The sequence below is a fragment of the Vigna umbellata genome, chromosome 3 (genome assembly GCF_029865625.1).
Source record: "Vigna umbellata cultivar VRB3 chromosome 3, Vumbellata_1.0, whole genome shotgun sequence".
NCBI classification, from domain to species: Eukaryota; Viridiplantae; Streptophyta; class Magnoliopsida; order Fabales; family Fabaceae; genus Vigna; species Vigna umbellata.
The window spans coordinates 43,279,291-43,298,859 of record NC_142167.1 but is presented as its reverse complement, the minus strand read 5'-3'; the positions used below and the strand labels follow the sequence as shown (position 1 = coordinate 43,298,859).

The following is a 19,569-nucleotide window of genomic DNA, read 5'->3' as shown; positions in this document are numbered from 1 at the left end:
TGGTCCTTCGTTATCCAAGTTGCATGGTTCTCTCTCCTCCTTCGCCTATTACCAATAAATGGTTATTATTCTCATTAATTGTCAATCAATCAATGTTTGTTATTATTATTGATTATCTTATAACTACCTTAATGATTGTCTTTATCGGTTATTGAGTTATTAATTGTTTGTCCACGGGTCCACTAGCTTGACAGGTATCTATACAGTATAATATTTTTGGATTGTTTACTATAAAGTTGATAAGACTGTCTTATATAGTTAAAGAGTTTATAAGACCAAAATCTTCTTGAAGTGGTTCAATAATAGATGAGATAAATATCTTCTTTGTCTGTAGGATGGAATTAGGTTGATATCCTCTCGTGTGTTTGTAGTTGTTTTATAGATTCGTACGTACTTTTGTTGACAGTAGAAAATTATTTTGTTTTTTAAAATAGCTAAAAATTCAATGTAAGATTATTAGAATTTGAATTAGTAAGTTTGAATATAGTCTTCACCTTTTTTTTCTTTTTATTGTTCTTTCAGTTCCTATATCAATTAGAGTAAAAAAATAAAAGTTACATTTTTCTAACTTGCATTTTTTTGTTTTAAAAGTAATTTTCTTTTAAATCAATTCACATTATTCTCCTCTTAATTTAATAAAGCAATGTTATGTTTCTAACACTATACACCCTATTTACTAATAAAATTAATGTATTGTACATGTATGGAGACATATTGGCCACCTAAGGCCATGTACTCGGTTTATGTACGGTTGGCCAAGTCAACATGATGTTAGACATCACTTTAATGTTGGTAAGATCAAATTAAGACTAAACAAAGTTAATCAAGATAATTAGCAATATGGATCAAACTTCATGTAATTAAAATCTCAAACATTATATAAATAACACACTACACAAGGTAAATTGATTATGTTCTCATTATTACAACATATATCACATTTGACACACTTAACTGATTTGAGTTTTGAAGTGTCTTTTTTATCGAGACAACCCTCTTTCAGCCTGAAAAGGACGATATCTAAGGAATTATTGGCTCATGAGTATTTAAAGATTAAGTACAAAAAAGATAGTAATTTGAAAAGATCTTTAATAGGATATAGTTTGTTCAGAAAACAAAAACAATTAACATTTCAAATTCATAATATAATTTCAATACATAAATCTAATATTTGCATTTACAATATACTTATACAAATCAATTACAATTTACAATATACTTATACAAATCAATTAACATAATTTAACGTTGTACAACCATGTTGTGCACAACCACTAACCAAAACATTTTTAATATGGAAAATGGTATGTTAATACAAATTTTTTAGCAACATTGTGATACAATACACATGTCATTTTCTCATTAAGTTTAGACTACAATAACAAATAAATAATGAACCAGTGAAAAAAATAGCATTTATGTACTGTGTCAAAATATTGTAAAAAAAAATTGTATCAAAATATTTTTTTTCTTTTAATATATATGCTTTCAACGGTATTCTTTCCTATCAAAGTAATGCAATCAAAATCATAAAAAATAAACTCTAATATTTTCATATCAACTTCAATAGTTCATCTACAATATAAACAACCGAAGATTTATATTTACTTTAAATATCAATTGAAATTCTCCATAGGTTCTCAAAATTTCGCAAGTACTTAAGATTTTTCTTATATTTATTTATTTCCTCAAATCTCAAACAATCTAATTATGAATTTAAATTAACTTCCATTACTTTAAATTATTTGTTTTCAAAAAATTGCTTTAAAATGGAAAGAGTTACACAGATCCTAAATTGCTTGCATGTTATAACATTAACTAGTAGAAATTTATATTTTCCTATTTGACCTCACATGAGATGGCATAACCGTATTCATGACCTGCAACCAAAAAATAAAATAGAGAATTTTAGATCTAGAAAAAGAAAAAATATTCAAAATTAAAAATCCTAATTTAGTACAATTGTAAACATATAGTCTAAGGTCTTTAAAATAGAAAATGACAAATAATCATTCAAAAATAAAAAAAAAAAGCTAAAAAAATTGAGATATGATATTTCATAAGAAATAAAAATAAAATATTTTATTATTTACAACTAAACTTATAAATTAAAATAAATAAATTTTCATATTCCATTTTCATAAACTATCTATACTTACAAAAACTCATTTGTTTAAAAAAGAAGTAGACACAGAAATAAAACGAATCATTCTTTTTTTTTCTCACATCACATATTAATAATTTTATTATTTATTGAATCTAAAAATTGTTAATTTTATTTAAGAAATAAAATTCATATATTTTTATATCATATTAAAACATCACTGGAAGAAAAAATATCACTAGAATCTTATGATTAATGTTTGACTTCGAGTACACCTAACTTTATTTGACCTTTGGAATTTTGGTATAAAGACACTAAATGTAGAAAATGACAAAAGAAGAACAACGAAACATGACGAATTAAGCAATTAAATAAATAAAAAATACGTTCAAGTTTTTTATCATGAACACGTTCAATTTTAACGTACATTGATCTAAAACTATTACTTAATTGTGCGTGGCACGTTATTTGATTCTCAGTTTGAATAAAAAATATTCTTTATACATGTTGTAATTAAAAAAAAGTTGCAAATATCCCATGACGTTGAAAAGTTCGTTTTCATGTATTTGCAATTAAAAAAAAATACGTATTTTTCATGTATACATGTTAAATTATTTCTTAATTTTGTGAATTGTTTATAATTCTTATTAGGTTTTAATTTCCTTAATTGAGTATCTGAATTTGTATTTTATTTTTAAATGAGTATTTTCCTTAAATACGTTGTTATGAAAAAATTATGCATATAATAAAGAATGGGTTTGAAGTACTTTCAATTAGAAAACGTATACAAATTTAGGATTTTAGATTTTTTTTGTTAGATTTTTATATTTAAATTATTTGTAATTTTTAAATTTAACACTCATCGTCAATGTAAGAGTAAAACGTCAACATGAATCCCAATTTAATATGTTCGTTCTAATTAAGCAATTACATGTCAAAATTAAGCAATTTAAAAATTACAAATAATTTAACATATAAAAATCCAACAGAAAATTTGAAATCCTAAATTTTTATGTGTTTTCTAAATTGAAAGTGCTTCAAACCCCATTCTTTATTATATGTATAATTTAATTCAGGTCGAGAAAATGATGTCGAATGGTTGGAGTCGAATGACTGAATATGTTGACACGAAAAGATCAAATGGTTAAAGTTGAACGATTAAGCTAAATGGTTGAGGTTGAATGACTGAGCCAAATGATGGAGATTGAAATCTCAAGACTGAAAAGTCGACAGAAAAATTTAGGCCTAAAGGTTGAGCCGAATGGTTAAGGTCAAGTGGTTGAACAAATCAATTGGTTGAGACTGAATAGTTAAGGCTAAATGGTTAAATAGAGCGACAAGATAAGGTCGAGTGGTTGAATTGAATAATTGAAATCGAGTGGCTAAGTCGAATGGTTAAGGTCGAAATGTAAAGATTAAAAGTTAATAGAGAAATTCAAGTTGAATGGCTAAGCATAATGGTTGAGGCCGAAATGTCAAGCTTAAAAAGTCAACCCAGAAACTTAAGTTGAGAGGTTGAGTCAAATGGTTGAGGTAGAATGGTTGAACAGGTCAACAAGAAGAAGCTGAATGGTTGATGCCGAATGGTTAAGGTCGATTGGGTGAATCGAATTGTTAAAACCAATGGTTTAGACCAAAATTTCAAGACTAAAAAGTCGATAGAGAAATTTAGGCCGAATGGTTGATGGCGAAATGCCAAGACTGAAAAGTGGATAGAGAAATTAAGGCTAAATAGTTGAGGCTGAATGACCAAATCAAATGATTGATGTCGAAAATTCAAGATTGAAAAGTTGACAGAGAAATTTAGGTCGTGAGGTTGAGCCAAATGGTTGAGGCGGTGATTGAACAGGCCGACAAGTTAAGACTAAATGGTTAAGGTCAAGCGATTGAACAGGTCGACTAGTTGAGGCCGAGTGGTCGAGGCAGACTAGTCAAGCCGACTAGTCGAACTGAGAGAATGAGGTTGACTGACTTAATTTAGAGATTCAGGTCGAATGGTTGAGGTCAATTAGCCGAATAGGTTTAGAGGATGATGTCGAATGGTTAAGGCCAATTGAATGAACATGCCAACAGTAAGAGATTGAATGGTCGAGCTGAATGGTTGAGGCCAAAATGTCAAGACTAAAAAGTCGACAAAGAAATTCAAGTGGAATGGTTGTGGTAGATTAACCTATCAGGTCGAGAGGATGATGTCAAATGGTTGGGGTCGAATGAGTTAATAGACTGATAGGAAGAGACCGAATCCGAATGGTTGAGGCTAATGAATGAGCCAAATGGTTGAGGTCAAAATGTCAAGATTGAGAGATCAATAGAAAAATTGAGGCCTAAAGATTGAGAGGTCGATAGAAAAATTTAGGCCTAAAGATTGAACCGAATGGTTGAGGCTGAATGGTTGAGGTCGAGTGATTGAACAATGCGAAAAGATGAGGCTGAGTGGCTGAGCCAAATAGTTGAAGTTGAGTGGCTAAGTCGAAGGTTAAGGTTGAAATGTCAAGATTAAAAGTCGGCAGAGAAATTCAGGCCGAATGGTTGAATATAATGGTTGAGGCCAAAATGTCAAAACTGAAAAGTCAATAGAGAAATTTAAGCCGAGAGGTTAAGCCAAATGATTGAGGCCGAGTGGTTGAATAGGTTGACAGGAAAAAGTCAAATGGTTGATGCTGAATGGTTGAGGCCAAATGGACGATTCGAATTAATGAGGCTAATGGTTTAGGCCGAAATTTTAAGATTGAAAAGTTGACAGAGAAATTTAGGCCGAATGGTTGAGGATGAAATGCTAATATTAAAAAGTGGACAGAGTAATTAAGGTTGAATGAGTGAGGCTGAATGACCGAATCAAATGGTTGAGGCCGTAATGTCAAAACTGAAAAGTTGACAAGGAAATTTAGGTCGTGAGGTTGAGCCAAATTGGTGAGAGCAGTGATTGAACAGGCTGACAGGATAAGGTAGAATGGTTGAGGTCAAGCGGCTGAACAAGTCAACTGGTTGAGGTCGAGTGGTCGAGGCAGACTAGTCGAGCTGAGAGAATGAGGCTGGCCAGTCGAAGCCAATTACCTCTTTGATAATGCCAAATTTTACCATTATTTAAGCATCATTTTAGTAGCAAAATCAACTCCTTTCTAACTTATAACTTGTTAAATCCTCTTCTTTTGTCTTGTTTTCTGAATAATTGTGTTTTTGGCTACTTTGATGTAATTTCATCTATAATCCCCTATTTTGTAGCTAATAATGTGCTTGGGAGGGTCTCCAATAATGTCTAAAGCTGAACCAACCACTAGAAGCAAGCAGATCTGCAGAAAAAGTGAAAATGATGCAGTGCTGAAAAGTCAGGCCCGGGCCCCTCTGGCTCAGGGGCGCCCAGTGCCACCTGCACAGAAGCCAGTTCTGCGTGCTGGTCGCGCCCGGGCGTGAGAAATGGGGCGCCCGGGCGTGACTTTCCAGAGAGTCTCGCGCCCGGGCGCGACTGAGAGGGCGCCGGGCGCGACTTTTGCTGATGTGTCAGATCCAGCTTATTTAACCCTAAAACGCGAAGGGGTTTTGGTCTTTGGTTCGTTGGAGGCGCGATTTCACTGAGAGGAGAGCTTGGAGGGCTGCTAGGGTTCGTGGGAACACTCCCTTCTTCCTCTTGGGTTCTTCATCTTCTTCCATGGCCATTTTGTAAGCTTAAAGGCTCTCCATGGAAATGGAGAGCCAAACCCATCTTGTTGGGGATAGATGTAGCCTTTGAATTTTTGTGTAATTGTTGAATGATTTGATTATATATATGCCTTTTCTATCAATTGCTAGTATTCTTGTTTCCGATCTTAAAGCTTGCATGTAATGGGGACGTTCATGACTTGATTTTGGGGTTTCATGGGTTATGGGGACGTAAGATGGAACCCAGAACTGAAATAGGAGTCCTTGTGGTTCATTGATTCTAGGGATGGAAGATGATTCACATGTTGTCTTAAGATCCTAGCTCTTTAATGCGGGTTTTCTTGTTAGATTGTCCAAGGGATTGGAGTTTGATAAGGAAAACCTAGGCTCTTTCACTTAAGGGATTAGGGCTAGAGTGTTTTAGTGGATTGACTTTAGTAAATTGATAGAGAGGAGATGAAATTGATTTTACACAAGAGTGCATTGGTGAAAACTAACCTTAACAATGTCATTTCATACCATTTCTAGTCTTTTCCATTTTCAAGTGCCTTCAATACCAAAGTCCAACCTTGTAATTACTTATGAATTTATCTTTTTGCATATATTCTTAAATGTTGAGTTGTTCTTGAGTCTAGATGAGTTATTAATCGCACAATTCTCTAGTATTACGAGTCTCTTGGGAAAACGATACCTGGTCTTACCACGGTTTATTACTTGAACGATTCGGTACGCTTGCCGAAATCCCCTAACACTCTTCTACCACATATTTGCTTGTCATGTTCTTTCTAGTCATTATGGAAGTAGACGAGTGCTTAATTAGTCTCACAGTGGACACCTAAAAGTGTTTGCAGGGTCGGTTGAGTACTCTTAATTGCTTTTCTTTTATTACTCTTATCTCTTGTTTGTTCAATCTCCAAGGTCTCTCGTGAATCCAAAATCGCTCGACTTGTAGAAGGTACTATGATTCTAAAGTCAGTAGGTGACCGATTGGAATGGTATTAAATACAATCATATATGTTTGTGGACAACCATACCCTAGATCTTTATTTATAGTAGTTGTTGAGTTTTTATCTTTTTGCTAGCTTAATTACGGTCCAATCATACCTTAATTAACATTAATTGATTATTTGTGGTTATCATTGACTAAGTATTTATTTGACTTTTATTCTATAACCAATTGATTTGTTAGTTGATCAGGAAGATCGGCTTGGATGATCAACTAGGATGATCAATTGGGATAATCGACCATATTGGTCTATTAAGATGATTGATAATGATTATTAGTCCAATAATATATTGATTGGTCTCTCTAGTTAATCCAAAGATATATTGTATAATAATCATTACACCCATAATATATTATTATATTTTATTTCTTTTATTAACTTAAAATTTTAATTCTTTATTATAGTCCCTGTTCAATAACTTACGTATTCAAACAAAAATTTCACAATAGAAACAAAATCAATAACTTAGTTTTTAAAATCAATAACGTTTCCTACTTGACAACAACTTGATTATGGAAGAAGTCTACCCATACAAACAAACACAAATTACAAACTTAGGCTAATTCAGATTCATTTTTTTCTAGATTGTTTATATAGAAGCATTGAATTTGTAGGTCACGTGCGGACAAAAAGAGAAAAAAAGCTCCAAATTTAAAAGGCATAAAAAACTTATCCTAATAAAACATTATTAAATTTTAGAAAAATATATCTTCAATCGTTTCCTTGTCCACAACTTTAGAAAATTAAAATAAAAGTTGTAAAAAAAGCTTCCACCCTCCTTTTCACTAAGCCAACATTATTATCATATGTTTAATCTTGTTATCGTTATTAGGAAAAAGAAGAAAAACATTAATATTTTTAACATTTTTTTATGTAGCCATAATTGGTTAGATCAATTTGATTTTATGGTAAGAAAAAGTCATTAAAAATATCCAAAATTCTTCATCAGATAAATAAAACATCCTATTTATTTGTGGACTGGGCTATAATTTATAACGAATAAGGCCTAAAAAAAGTTATCAAGATTTAGACATATGTAACCATTTTTTATGAAAAGAAAAATGTTTAATCCTTATGTACGAATGTCTCAATTGGGTCCTCGTTTTTTAAAGTGTATCAAAATGGTCCTTAATTTTGAAAATTCATATCAATTGAGTCCTTTCCGTTAAGTTGGCTGGACGGCGTTAAAAAAATTCATGAGTGGATGCTGAGATGACGAACGAACGCTCGTCCACCAGCGAACGAACGCTCGTCCACCAGAGAACGAACGCTCGTCCACCAGAAAACGAACGCTCGTCGACCTCTTACTGCTGGACGACCGTTCGTTCCACACTGGACGACCGTTCGTTCGGTGGTCGACGAGCGTTCGTTCGCTGATGGACGAGCGTTCGTCCGCTGGTGGACGAGCGTCCGTTCGTCATCTCAGCATCCACTCATCAATTTTTTTAACGCCGTCCACCCAACTTAACGGAAAGGACTCAATTGATATCAATTTTCAAAATTAAGGACCATTTTGATACACTTTAAAAAACGAGGACCCAATTGAGACATTCGTACATAAATAGGGATGTACTAAAGGATTAAACCAAAGAAAAAATTATTGATTATAGAGTAGTAGTCTGAAGAAAAAAAGGAACCACTTTAATCAATTGAATTTTCTTTAATCTGCTAAAACCAAGATAATATATCACATGACCATTGACTAATGACCATACAATAATTACTTAATAAAAAGGTTAGATCTGAATATCATGTTTATGTTCATATTTAATTTTTTTCACAAAGTGAAAAAAATGTATATTGGTAGTTCACAAACATTAAGTTTTTTAAATATATTTAACTAATATTTATACTTTGTATATCTATGCAAAAGAAGTAGTAGTAACACACTGTAATATTAATTAAATTTAGTAAAAATGATTGAATTAAGAGAGCAAAATTAATGAAACGTAAAATGTATTAAAGTTTTAAAAATTTAATAAAATTTAAGTAATGAAAGAAAGTGTGTTGGTAGTTTTCTTTTTGAAGTGTGTTAGAAGTTCTGTTAACAACATTCATCTAACATTTAGTACTAGTCATGAAAGAGAATAATATTTTTATCTTAAAAAGGATGACAATATTGTAATTGAAAGATTACGTAATTTATTTAATTTAACATACACTCTATCATTAATTAGTATTTCTTTTTCAAAACTATTCTAACAAGTGAAACCTCCACAAATTTATAGTGTTGTATTAAAACTGCAAATTAGCATATTCTTGTTCCTTTTTAATTGTTGCTATTTTTTGGAAGACTTTTATATTTATACGTAATTTTAAGGTTTTAAAATAATATTAATCACTCCTTTAGTAATTATATTCTTATTCATTAATTTAATTTGCATTTATGTATTTACTAAGAATAGAAATGAAAAATGGAAAATAGTCAAACTTGGGAAAATTTACCATGCTTTAGTTTTATGTGACAACCTTAAAAAATAAAATAATAAAAAAGGTAAAAATAATGAGACAGTGCCTTTCGTTGAATTTTAGTATTTATTTAATCATTTACATTTGAAAGTTGACTTTTCTTAAATCATCTAGCATGAATTTCAATTGGTTTAAATTGAAATTAAAGAAATTAATGAAGGGAAAAAAATGACATAAAGTAATAGTTATTAGTTAATTAAAGGATATCGCCGCCGTGTTGCCTCCATCGGGGGAGAAGAACAACCAAACTACAACTCACTTTCTCTCTCTCATTCTCTGATCTATAAATCATCATCTCACTGTAAAAACTCTAACAATTCAAAGGTGCGTTTTTTTTCTCTGTTTGTGTCTCCATTGTTGTGTTTCCTTAACTTTTGCAATTTTTCTGCACACCCATTTGAGTTTTCTAGGAGTATGGCTGTCACTTCTTCAAATTTAGCTTTGACCCATTTTTTGTAATCTTGTTGTTTATTCACCACCGGGCAGGTATTGGTGGTTTCCAGTGTAATTTGATCCAATTCCTTGGAAATCACCATGCACCCTTTATTGCCATTGTTGTTATTTTACCAAAAAAATAATATTTTTTTCAACCAATATTGATTCCGGGAATCCTCAACGGAAAATGAAAATCAAGATGGAATCTTGGTTTGCTTCTGTTTCTGTTTTTCACTTTATGTATCTGATGTTTGATTAAATGTGGCTCTTTACCCTTTCCTGCAGTGCTTCCCAAGTTTTGAATTTCTATCCTGAATAGGTTGTTCTCTTCATTTTCAAGATTTTTACATCCAGTGCCAAGATTCTATTCCTAGTATTAGATTTGTATATTTTTTGCTTATCCATTGAGTGTGTGTGTGTGTTTATTGTTTGAAAATGATTTTTCTTCTTTATATTGGCTTCTAAGAAAAGTTTATTTTTGAGAGGTAGTTGTAGAAGTGGTTGATTGGGACCACTTAATGTAATTGTGTAGCAATTGGCTGTTGAGTTAATTGATAGGTTCGTTTCAGAAAACCTGGTCGAATTATAATCTGATCTGACCGTTTAAAATTAAATCCTAATTCTGTACAATTGCAATCTGATTTGTTCTTTAACTTGTCTAACTCTGGTGATTGGATGTGTTGAATGAAACTTGGTTAGTTCTTCTGCTGAAGAAGTGAGAAACATGTAATCTGATGAAGAGCTATTTGTTTGTTCAGAGCATAGTTTATTCTATGAAGAGCTTTTAGGAGGTTGAGGTCCATGATATTTTGAAATCTCTCTGGAATAGGAAGACCATGGGACGAGCTTCAACATTCCTTATAATTTTTATAGTTCTTGGTTCTTCCTTTGCCACGTACAATCTGGTAACAATGCTAAGGCGCTATGGATCTTCGGAAGGTGTAGCTGTTCCTGATGGTAGATTGCTTTTTGACCCCATTCTTGAGATGCCTGATCATGTAAAGAATCGGAAGACATCTAAAGCACCTTTTCATGTGGCATTAACGGCAACAGATGCTCCATATAACAAATGGCAGTGCCGTGTCATGTATTACTGGTATAAGCAACAAAAAAAGTTACCCGGGTCAGAGATGGGAGGATTCACTAGGATTCTACATTCTGGAAAGTCTGACAACTTGATGGATGAAATTCCTACTGTTGTGGTTGATCCTCTTGCAGCAGGTTTGGACCGGGTGAGTTTACTGTCATTTTCCATTATATTCTTTATATGTTGTTTGCCATCTCCTTATAATTCAGCTGTTTGGCTTAGTAATGTTTTAGTTGCTGTTAGAATTGATTGTGATATACCATGATCACTAAATCTACGTACATGCTTTGTGCTAAAATCTTCAAATTTTATAAAAAGCATGAGGTTTTTGAACCGATGTACTCTGTTGAAAGAAGTGAAATCTTAGAAAACGATTTCGTGTCAATGAAATAATTCAAAGAATAATATTGAAAGGAGTAGTGTTTTTGATTGTTTCTAAAATCCATTATGCAAAATATGTTTGGAAATGATTGACATGCCTAAATTCCTAATGGTCATACATAACTATGATATACTTCAATTCGGATCATGTATCCGTGTCCAATACTTTAGGATACTTTACTCATACTTATCTATGAAGTGAAGTATCTAATCTATAAAGCATTTGCACTTTTATGATGACAATAATTTATAATTTTTTTTACATTGTTTAATACATATGATTTTAATTTGGATTCACACAATAGCAATCATATATTTATCATGCTTTTAACAAATTTTGTACATTTTTTATAGCACGTATTGTATCCTATTATTTTCGAAATAAAGGTATCAGCGTCATAGCATCCATGCATCATAGCATAACAGCAAAGAAATGCAAATTTAGGTGGTCTTTTCCTTTTGTCTTTTCAAGATGAATCTATTGGAAGCTTCATAGGGGAGAGTTCATTCTTCAAATGTTTTCTTGGTCCAACTGTTTAAAACATAGATATGATTTAGAAGTTAATGTGCAAATAATGTCAACTGCTTGACACATATTTGAGTTTTTTGGCTTGTCTGTCCACATTTGTGTTCCTCTGTTAAGTTCTTGTTATTGATGTTTTGAACTTTTGGTTAATAGTCAATAACTGAATGTCTCACTATGATGTTAGTTATTTATTTTCTTCTTCTTTAGTCAATATAAATTAGATGTTTTCTGATGCATTGCATTATCTGTTTGCAGGGATACGTCGTTCTGAATAGGCCATGGGCCTTTGTTCAGTGGCTGGAAAAGGCTAAAATAGAGGAAGAGTTAGATCTCTTACACTATCAGAAATGTGATCTATTTTTTTTATTCATAATGATGAAATATAACTCAGTTGCTTCCCTTTTGATGCAGATATGTGTTAATGGCAGAGCCTGATCATATATTTTTACGCCCTCTGCCCAATCTGGCCTATGGAGGACATCCAGCTGCTTTTCCATTTTTTTACATCAAACCTGATCAGAACGAAAAGATCATTAGGAAGTTTTATCCTGAGGAATATGGACCAGTGACAAATGTTGACCCAATTGGCAATTCTCCTGTAATTATCAGGAAGGTAGAATCTCTTCCATAACTGTTCTTGATGGTCGAATTACTTTCCATGTCTTATTCTTGTTAACTATGTTACTGTTTTCTGAAGACCTTAATGCCGATACATTTCATATTGATGATAGACCCAGTTCAGAATCTATAGAAAAAATGAATTTTTGTTCATGGATCCTATCTGCCAATGTGCTAGCAGCCTTAGACAAGGATTAGATGATAAAAAATGAACTTGGATATTTGAGGGTCTAATAATTTATCAAATGATAAGATGATTTTTCTCTCAACCACCCCTCTTTATTTATATGCATGCAATGCAATGTACCTAACTAAACTCCTTGCTATGTATTTCTCTGTTTTATTTTTTCAGGACTTGATAGCAAAGATTGCTCCTACTTGGATGAATGTTTCTTTGAAGATGAAAGAGGACCCAGAGACTGATAAGGCTTTTGGATGGGTGCTAGAAATGTATGTCTTACCATGTAACTAATTAATGGTGCAGATGTTTTTCTTCTAAATGAGGTGGTGATACTGATATTTTCATGCTTATGCTAATGGATTTTTGTTTTTTTTCTTGTGGAGCCAAGGTATGCTTATGCCGTTGCATCTGCTCTGCATGGTGTGAGGCACATTCTGCGGAAAGACTTCATGCTGCAGGTTTGGCATAACACCATGTTTCTGGATGTGGTGTTTAATCTGTGTTATATATGAAAGGCTTACCCAATTCTAGTTTTACTTTTCTTGTCTGTGACTTTTCAGCCACCCTGGGATCTTGAAACTAGAAAGAAATACATACTTCATTATACTTACGGTTGTGACTACAATATGAAGGTAAAATGATTTCTTTGCCCTGAATTGCATAGTTGTGATCTTCTAACATTTGTCATAAATTTGCCTTCAGTGAACAAATATCTGAACTAGTCAAATCTTCTTTCTTTCTTGCTATGCTATGGAACTTTGCTTTAGCAGATACACTTTTGTCTCACTAGTGTGTTTCATGATGCTCAGGGTGAGTTGACTTATGGCAAAATTGGTGAGTGGAGATTTGACAAAAGGTCACATCTACGAGGACCTCCACCAAAGAACTTGCCTTTGCCCCCACCAGGAGTTCCTGAAAGTGTGGTATGTGTATGTAGGACTTGCCTATTCATATAAGAATTTTATCGTATCTTATTGGAATAGTATGTAGCTAACCACCTTTTCTTGATGCATGGAACTTAACATAAATTTTTTACACAAAATCCTTTAAGAAACTCTGTCTGTAATTTCATACATGTTTCCATTTTACTTACAGAAAAGTGAGAAGAAAATGGTATTTTTTCCAAACAGCATCATGTATTACTGTCTGAATGTGAATCAGTAATGAAAACTTCCATATGATGCACCAATACTTCAAATTTGTATCATGTATCCGCATTTCTAATGGTCTATGATGCCAACATACACATAGTCAAAATAAAAAGTTACAAGTTACTGTGATCATAAAAGTACTAGTATTTCATAAATGGGATATTTACTTTATCAATAAGTATAGTTAAAGTTTCTTAAAGTATCATATACGGATATAAATACATGACACAAATTGAAGTATGAGTACATAAGAACAGCAATGGTTAATTCCAGATATCATGTGTTTTAGAATTGAGAAACACCTCATACGATGAGACTTGATTACACTTATATATAGCACTAGCATTGGTTCTGTCCACTCTTTCTTCTAGTGCTGTCTATCTGAGACTGGAACATGATAGAAAGCATTATTAATGTGTTGTTTGCTTATGATATATATCTGCAGGTGACCCTTGTAAAGATGGTGAACGAAGCTAGTGCGAACATTCCAAACTGGGAGACAACGTAAATATTTTCCACACTCTATCATCTTGTCCAAGTGCATATTTCGAAAAATAGAACAAGACTGTAAACACTGAATCTTTTTTGGTCTCGAATTTAGTCTTAGAATCATAGATTAATGTAAACTATACCCATTTTTATGCCAATTCAAATGCAGGATAAAAAATCTTTCGTATTGTGTTCTTGTTGGTGATATATTCTTGAATGGTATTTGTTCAATAAGTATTGGCTTCCAAATTGCTCATGTATTTCTTAACATTTTCTATTCATTCATAATGCTTATGCGAAACTGAAGCTTAAAATTTCTATATATTCTTCCTTGGATTTGCATGTTAACATAATGAATAAAAATATTTGAAATCGACATTTCATTGGAACATAGCCTCTGGACTTCCAAAAGTTTTTCCAAACTTCAACGTGTAACATCAATACCTCCACTTATTCTATCACTTATAAATTGTTGTTCCCTAGGTGGATGGTGGATTGGGGGCAAAAGCACTAATGTTTTTGAAAAATTAACTAAGATTTGAAAAAGATATATAATCCCTACATGTGAAAAAGAAAAAAATAGGGTTAAATATGTTTTTAGTCCCTAAACTATTGGCCGTTTCTGGTTTTCGTCGTGTTTCAAAGTAAGGTACAATTTGGTCCTCATTCTTTTTGAAACGTTCGTTTTAGTCCTCGAAAACTAAACACTGTTTCAAAATTTGGTCCTCATTTAGCAACAAATGAGGACTAAAACCAAAATTCTGAGAACTAAAACGAACGTTTCGAAAAGAATGAGGACCAAATTGTACCTTACTTTGAAAGAGGGACGAAAACCAGAAACGGCCAATAGTTTAGGGACTAAAAACATATTTAACCCAAAAAAATAAATAAAATCAATTGTAGAAAAAAAGAACTTGTTTAAATTAGAATTTTTGTTGATCTGTTTAAATATACGATCAACTACCTCCTCAAATATGTGATGCAATTTAAAAACTTTGAAAACAAATATAAAGAATTTATAATTTTAGAAAGATGAACTTTTTAAAATAAATAAAGAACTAAAGATTTATAACTAATTTACAGTTTTGTAGAAAAACTTTTTCATTGTTTATTTAATTCAAAATTTGTCCTGTAAACGGTAAATAATTTACAATCTTCGATAAATATCTGAAACCTTTTAAGAATTGTAAATACAAGATTTTATATTTTATAAACATTTTAAAATCCAAATCACACAGTAAAAGTCTTTAAAAAATCATTTAAAATTTATATGAATTAAAACAAAAAGTCTTTTAAAAATAGACTTGCAAGGATTAAAATACGTACGCAAAAGAAAGATTTGATATTTTTAAAGAGAGCATGATTTAATATAAATATGACAAGATATTATAATTTATTTAATCATTATTATGGCTATAAGACAATGTTCAAAATTGATGTAAAATTTAAAGTTTTTATTAATATAAAGAGTTAATATTTTAAAACGAATGTGAATTAATATAAATATAATAAAATTTTATAATTTATTTAATCATTATGGTAATTTTTATTTGTCTAATATGATAACTTAAAACTCGTATAACATTTTAAGAGTCAGAGGAGACGGACTAAACCGTCGGTCTAAATTTTTAAAATAAATATTAAAGTTAAAATAATTCAAAAAATTAACATTTTTATGTTATGTAATTTAAATGGTACAATTATATAATATTATTGTAATTTAAATAATTAATACTTTCAAATTAAATTTAGTTGTGAATTATAACATAATAGTTTGACATTTAAGTATAAAAATATTATTACGATTTTCAGTTTGTTTAACCTTGTGTAGAGATATAATGTGTAAAAAATTTAGAATATGAAAAATGTATTAAATAATTATTGGAATAAATTGATTACCCTAAGAAGAGGTAAATAACAATTGTAATTGTGAGGGACCTCATCATAAATATGGGAGGCTCCACTTGTAAGTTATTATGCATTAATTTCTCCTCTTACCAATAAGAAAAAAATTATTCTCAACTTTAAAATGGTATTTGGGTGATTTTAATCAAAATTATGACTACCTTTTACCAATTTTTTTTCTACTTCCACACTGTTCTATATTGCATATTAATTTCTATACTGCTCTCTTCAATTTTTTCATTTTAAGAAAAGGACAATAAATAAATATAGTCTTTAATGTAATAGATTAAAAAACTTGTAAAGAAATGAAAAAAAAAGGAAAAAAAACGTTTCAATTAAAATTAATTAAAGATAATGGTATGTTTAAGTTAAAACAAGTCTTATTATTTCTAATTTTTTGTTTAACTGGAATATTTAGGTTTAAAATTATTTAAAGATGGTTGACTAAATAAATAGTCTATTTAAATCTTTTGTGGTGATGCATAGTTGACAGAAAAATAGTTATAAATTTTAGCAAGTTTGAGTTGATAAGAATAACTTACCATTTTTAACTTTGACCGGTCAAATATTAGTTTAATATGTTACTGTAATCTATTTTAAGAAAATAAATCATATAGACAAAGTTTAGTAGGTATATTAAAATGTAAATTATATCAGTAGAAAATTAAATTAATTTTAAATATAAGGATTTATATATAAATCACAATACAAATATAAAATAATTTTTGATATTTTAATATAATAATTTTTTTTTTAAATATCATAATTATTTTATAAAATAGATTGAGTTGGTATGAATCTAATTAGGTTATCAGGTAAATTGATTCAATAAAATTTATCCAATTTAATTTAAATTAGAATCTTTCCATTTTGTCTTTACTTATTATATAATTTTTTATGTTTAGCTTAACCAAAAATATAATACATTTTTTTTTGTCTAATTTAATTTATTCTTAAGCAATTCATACCTATTTTTGTTCTAATAGAATAAATTAAAAAAAAACTTCAATACAACTTATCTTTTTATATATAATTTTTACTTTCTTTTTTGTTTTATATGATTCTCCTCCTCTTTCTTAGCAAAAAAAAAAATTATAAACTCTTAAATTTTTTTCTCCAATTTATTCTAAACAACTTTCATGTGAACTCATATATTTCTGTAATAAAAGGTTGCATGAAGTAATTTCTATCCAACCACTCGAATACATTTTTTTTAAATAAATGTTTTAATTATACCTTTAAATATGTTAAATCCTTTTTAAAATATTTTTATATTTTTTTCTGGTGAAATAACTTTACAAATTTACACTTTACTATTTTTTTATTTTTAAAACTACAAATAATTTTTTTATTCTCATACAGAAAAATTTAAATTTCAAATTTGACATTTCATTAATATATATTTTATTTAATGATACCCATGACCCTATCCTTGACTAAACCAATAAATCACACAGATTAATCCAATGGTCAAAGATGGATAGCTTCAACTCAAAGACTCACCGTTTTAATGTTTACGAAAGCATTGTGGAACCAGATAAAGCAAATGATGTCAACATAACGTTATCGTACGGTTGTGAGTAGCCAGCGCGTGCCCTCACTTGTGACTGTCGGCAGAAGAAAAATACTATTTAAATTAACAACAAATTAAAACCTAGAAAAATATTACATATTCTATAGTAAATTTAAAAAAATTATTTTTATTTTCTAAGTATAAAATTATTATTTTAATTTTTCAATGAAATTTTTTTATTTTCCATTTTTTCTCAAATATTATTTAACATTTTTCACTCGTACAGAACTAATTGTTTAAATTTATATTTTTTAGCGTAAAATAGGCGGAATCATGATTTTTCCTTAAAAGGTTTGAAAAGTAAAATAATATTTAAATCACCACATCTAACATAATTAAAATTCACAAAATCAGAAACAATTAAAATTCAAATAATACAATATTTTTTCTATTTAATAATAAACGGTGGTGAAAGAGGTGTGTAATTGTGCCGACAGCACAAAGTGACAAGTGTGATGTTGTTTTTCACTTGCATTTGTCACGAGCATTATACCTTTCACCTCAACCACACTTACACTTTCTTTATAGCCATTTGACATCTAAAGAATAAGATGAAGGGAGGGAAAAACTATGTACTTTATATATGTATATGTGATACAATTAGTTTGTATTAAATGTAAAAATTAAGTAAATTAAGCATTGAATAATTCTTACAAGACATAATATGATGTTAACTTTTATAATATTATTTTAGTGATAATATATGAAATTTTGTAGAATTTAAGTTTTTATACATATATAATAAATATCAAACAGATTTTTGAGTTCTAGGTTTTGTGTTTTCAAGAGTTAATTTTTTGTTATTAAAGTCTATAGTTGAACTCTTGTTTAATCCAATGTACTTTTAATCTTGAAGCATCTTTTGGCATATCCATAAATTTGTCTGATTTATGTTTATTTGAGAAATTTTGCTTCTTTTAGGGTACTACTATCATCTTTAATATAGAATTGATTAAGATCTATATTTCTACTTTAGGGTTATGGTTAACAAAATTGTTTAAGGAGTAAACAACCTCTTCAATGGTTGAAAATCCTTGATACTTTGCTTTTATGCTTCCTTCGATAGTGTTAAGTAAAGATGATATTTTCTGTAAATACTCATGTTAGGTCTAATGTACCAACAATAAGTTTTTTTTTCATGGGACTGGGACATCATTTTTGAGAAATAATAATTGAGCGCATTCAAAGAGTTTAATCTTGTTGTTGGTGTTGCTCTCTACAAAGAGCTGACAACAACACTTGTTGTTCCTGATTAACAGAGCAATCTTTTAGTGTTCTAAATTATTGGGGATGATCCTTAGGTAAAATCGAAAATTGTTGTAGACCAAACTAAAGAGGGTTGGAAATTCTTCAGTTGTTAGGCTAGTGTTTTGTCTTTGTTGTTGCTTGCCATCTGCATAAGTTAACAAATAGAGTTAGACAATCTTATCATTGATAGATTGTCTACCACAAGGTTGTCTTATTCAATCTGAGTTTGATTATTAGTTTCATCTCTTAAGTTGGCCAATCAATGAAGAAGAAAAGGAATTAGGATTCTATTGTCACTTACATCATCATCAATTTATTCAAAGGATAGTGAAGGTTGTGTAATGATCTCAAGTTTCTCCTTTTATTTTTGTCAAATACATTTCTTCCATGAACGAGACCATAAACACTAAGTTTAGAAACAATCACAAATATTTGTTCAATTGTTGGAGTCTTCGGTCCTTGATTTTGTAACAGAGATATTTGTTCTTTGGTAAGTCTTCATCGCTCCTTTTATGTAGAAGGAACCTTCATTTTTATTATTTTTGATCCCAAAAATGTTGTTAATGTATGTATAAGTTTGAAATTATGAAAAATAATCATGAACAATTGAGTTTTAGTATCGAAATTTAAATCTTAGGTTGGCAAACCAATTCTCAAAGCAAGTTTCATTATCATGTTTTGACTATCATATATAGAACAGAACAACTAGAATTTAAAATTATAATTCATAAATTCAGTCAGTTTAGAAAGTATGTTGAT

General features: G+C 30.3%; 1 protein-coding gene across 2 annotated transcripts; it reads left to right on the top strand.

Annotated features, from left to right (window-relative positions):
• Window positions 1-9,380: 9,380 nt before the first annotated feature.
• On the top strand, window positions 9,381-14,340 carry LOC148202565 (hydroxyproline O-arabinosyltransferase RDN2). 2 transcript variants are annotated; one of them, XM_088110538.1, is made up of 9 exons: window positions 9,381-9,540; window positions 10,410-10,883; window positions 11,901-11,968; window positions 12,057-12,258; window positions 12,616-12,713; window positions 12,833-12,902; window positions 13,005-13,076; window positions 13,254-13,367; window positions 14,041-14,340. In XM_088110538.1, exons 2-9 carry the CDS (start codon window positions 10,488-10,490, stop codon window positions 14,101-14,103), a joined length of 1,083 nt encoding a protein of 360 aa, XP_087966664.1. In that variant the 5' UTR covers window positions 9,381-9,540; window positions 10,410-10,487; the 3' UTR covers window positions 14,104-14,340. The 2 variants fall into 2 exon arrangements, with proteins under 2 accessions (XP_087966664.1, XP_087966665.1); XM_088110539.1 differs by having other exon boundaries at window positions 9,420-9,540; window positions 10,351-10,883.
• The last annotated feature ends 5,229 nt before the right edge of the window (window positions 14,341-19,569 follow it).

Excerpts from the sequence above, each read along its gene's own strand:
- LOC148202565 (XM_088110538.1), top strand. The coding sequence starts at position 10,488 with ATGGGACGAGCTTCAACATTCCTTATAATTTTTATAGTTCTTGGTTCT. Across the intron at positions 12,259-12,615 it reads CTCCTGTAATTATCAGGAAG|GACTTGATAGCAAAGATTGC; the intron begins GTAGAATCTCTT and ends TTATTTTTTCAG. Across the intron at positions 12,903-13,004 it reads GGAAAGACTTCATGCTGCAG|CCACCCTGGGATCTTGAAAC; the intron begins GTTTGGCATAAC and ends GTGACTTTTCAG.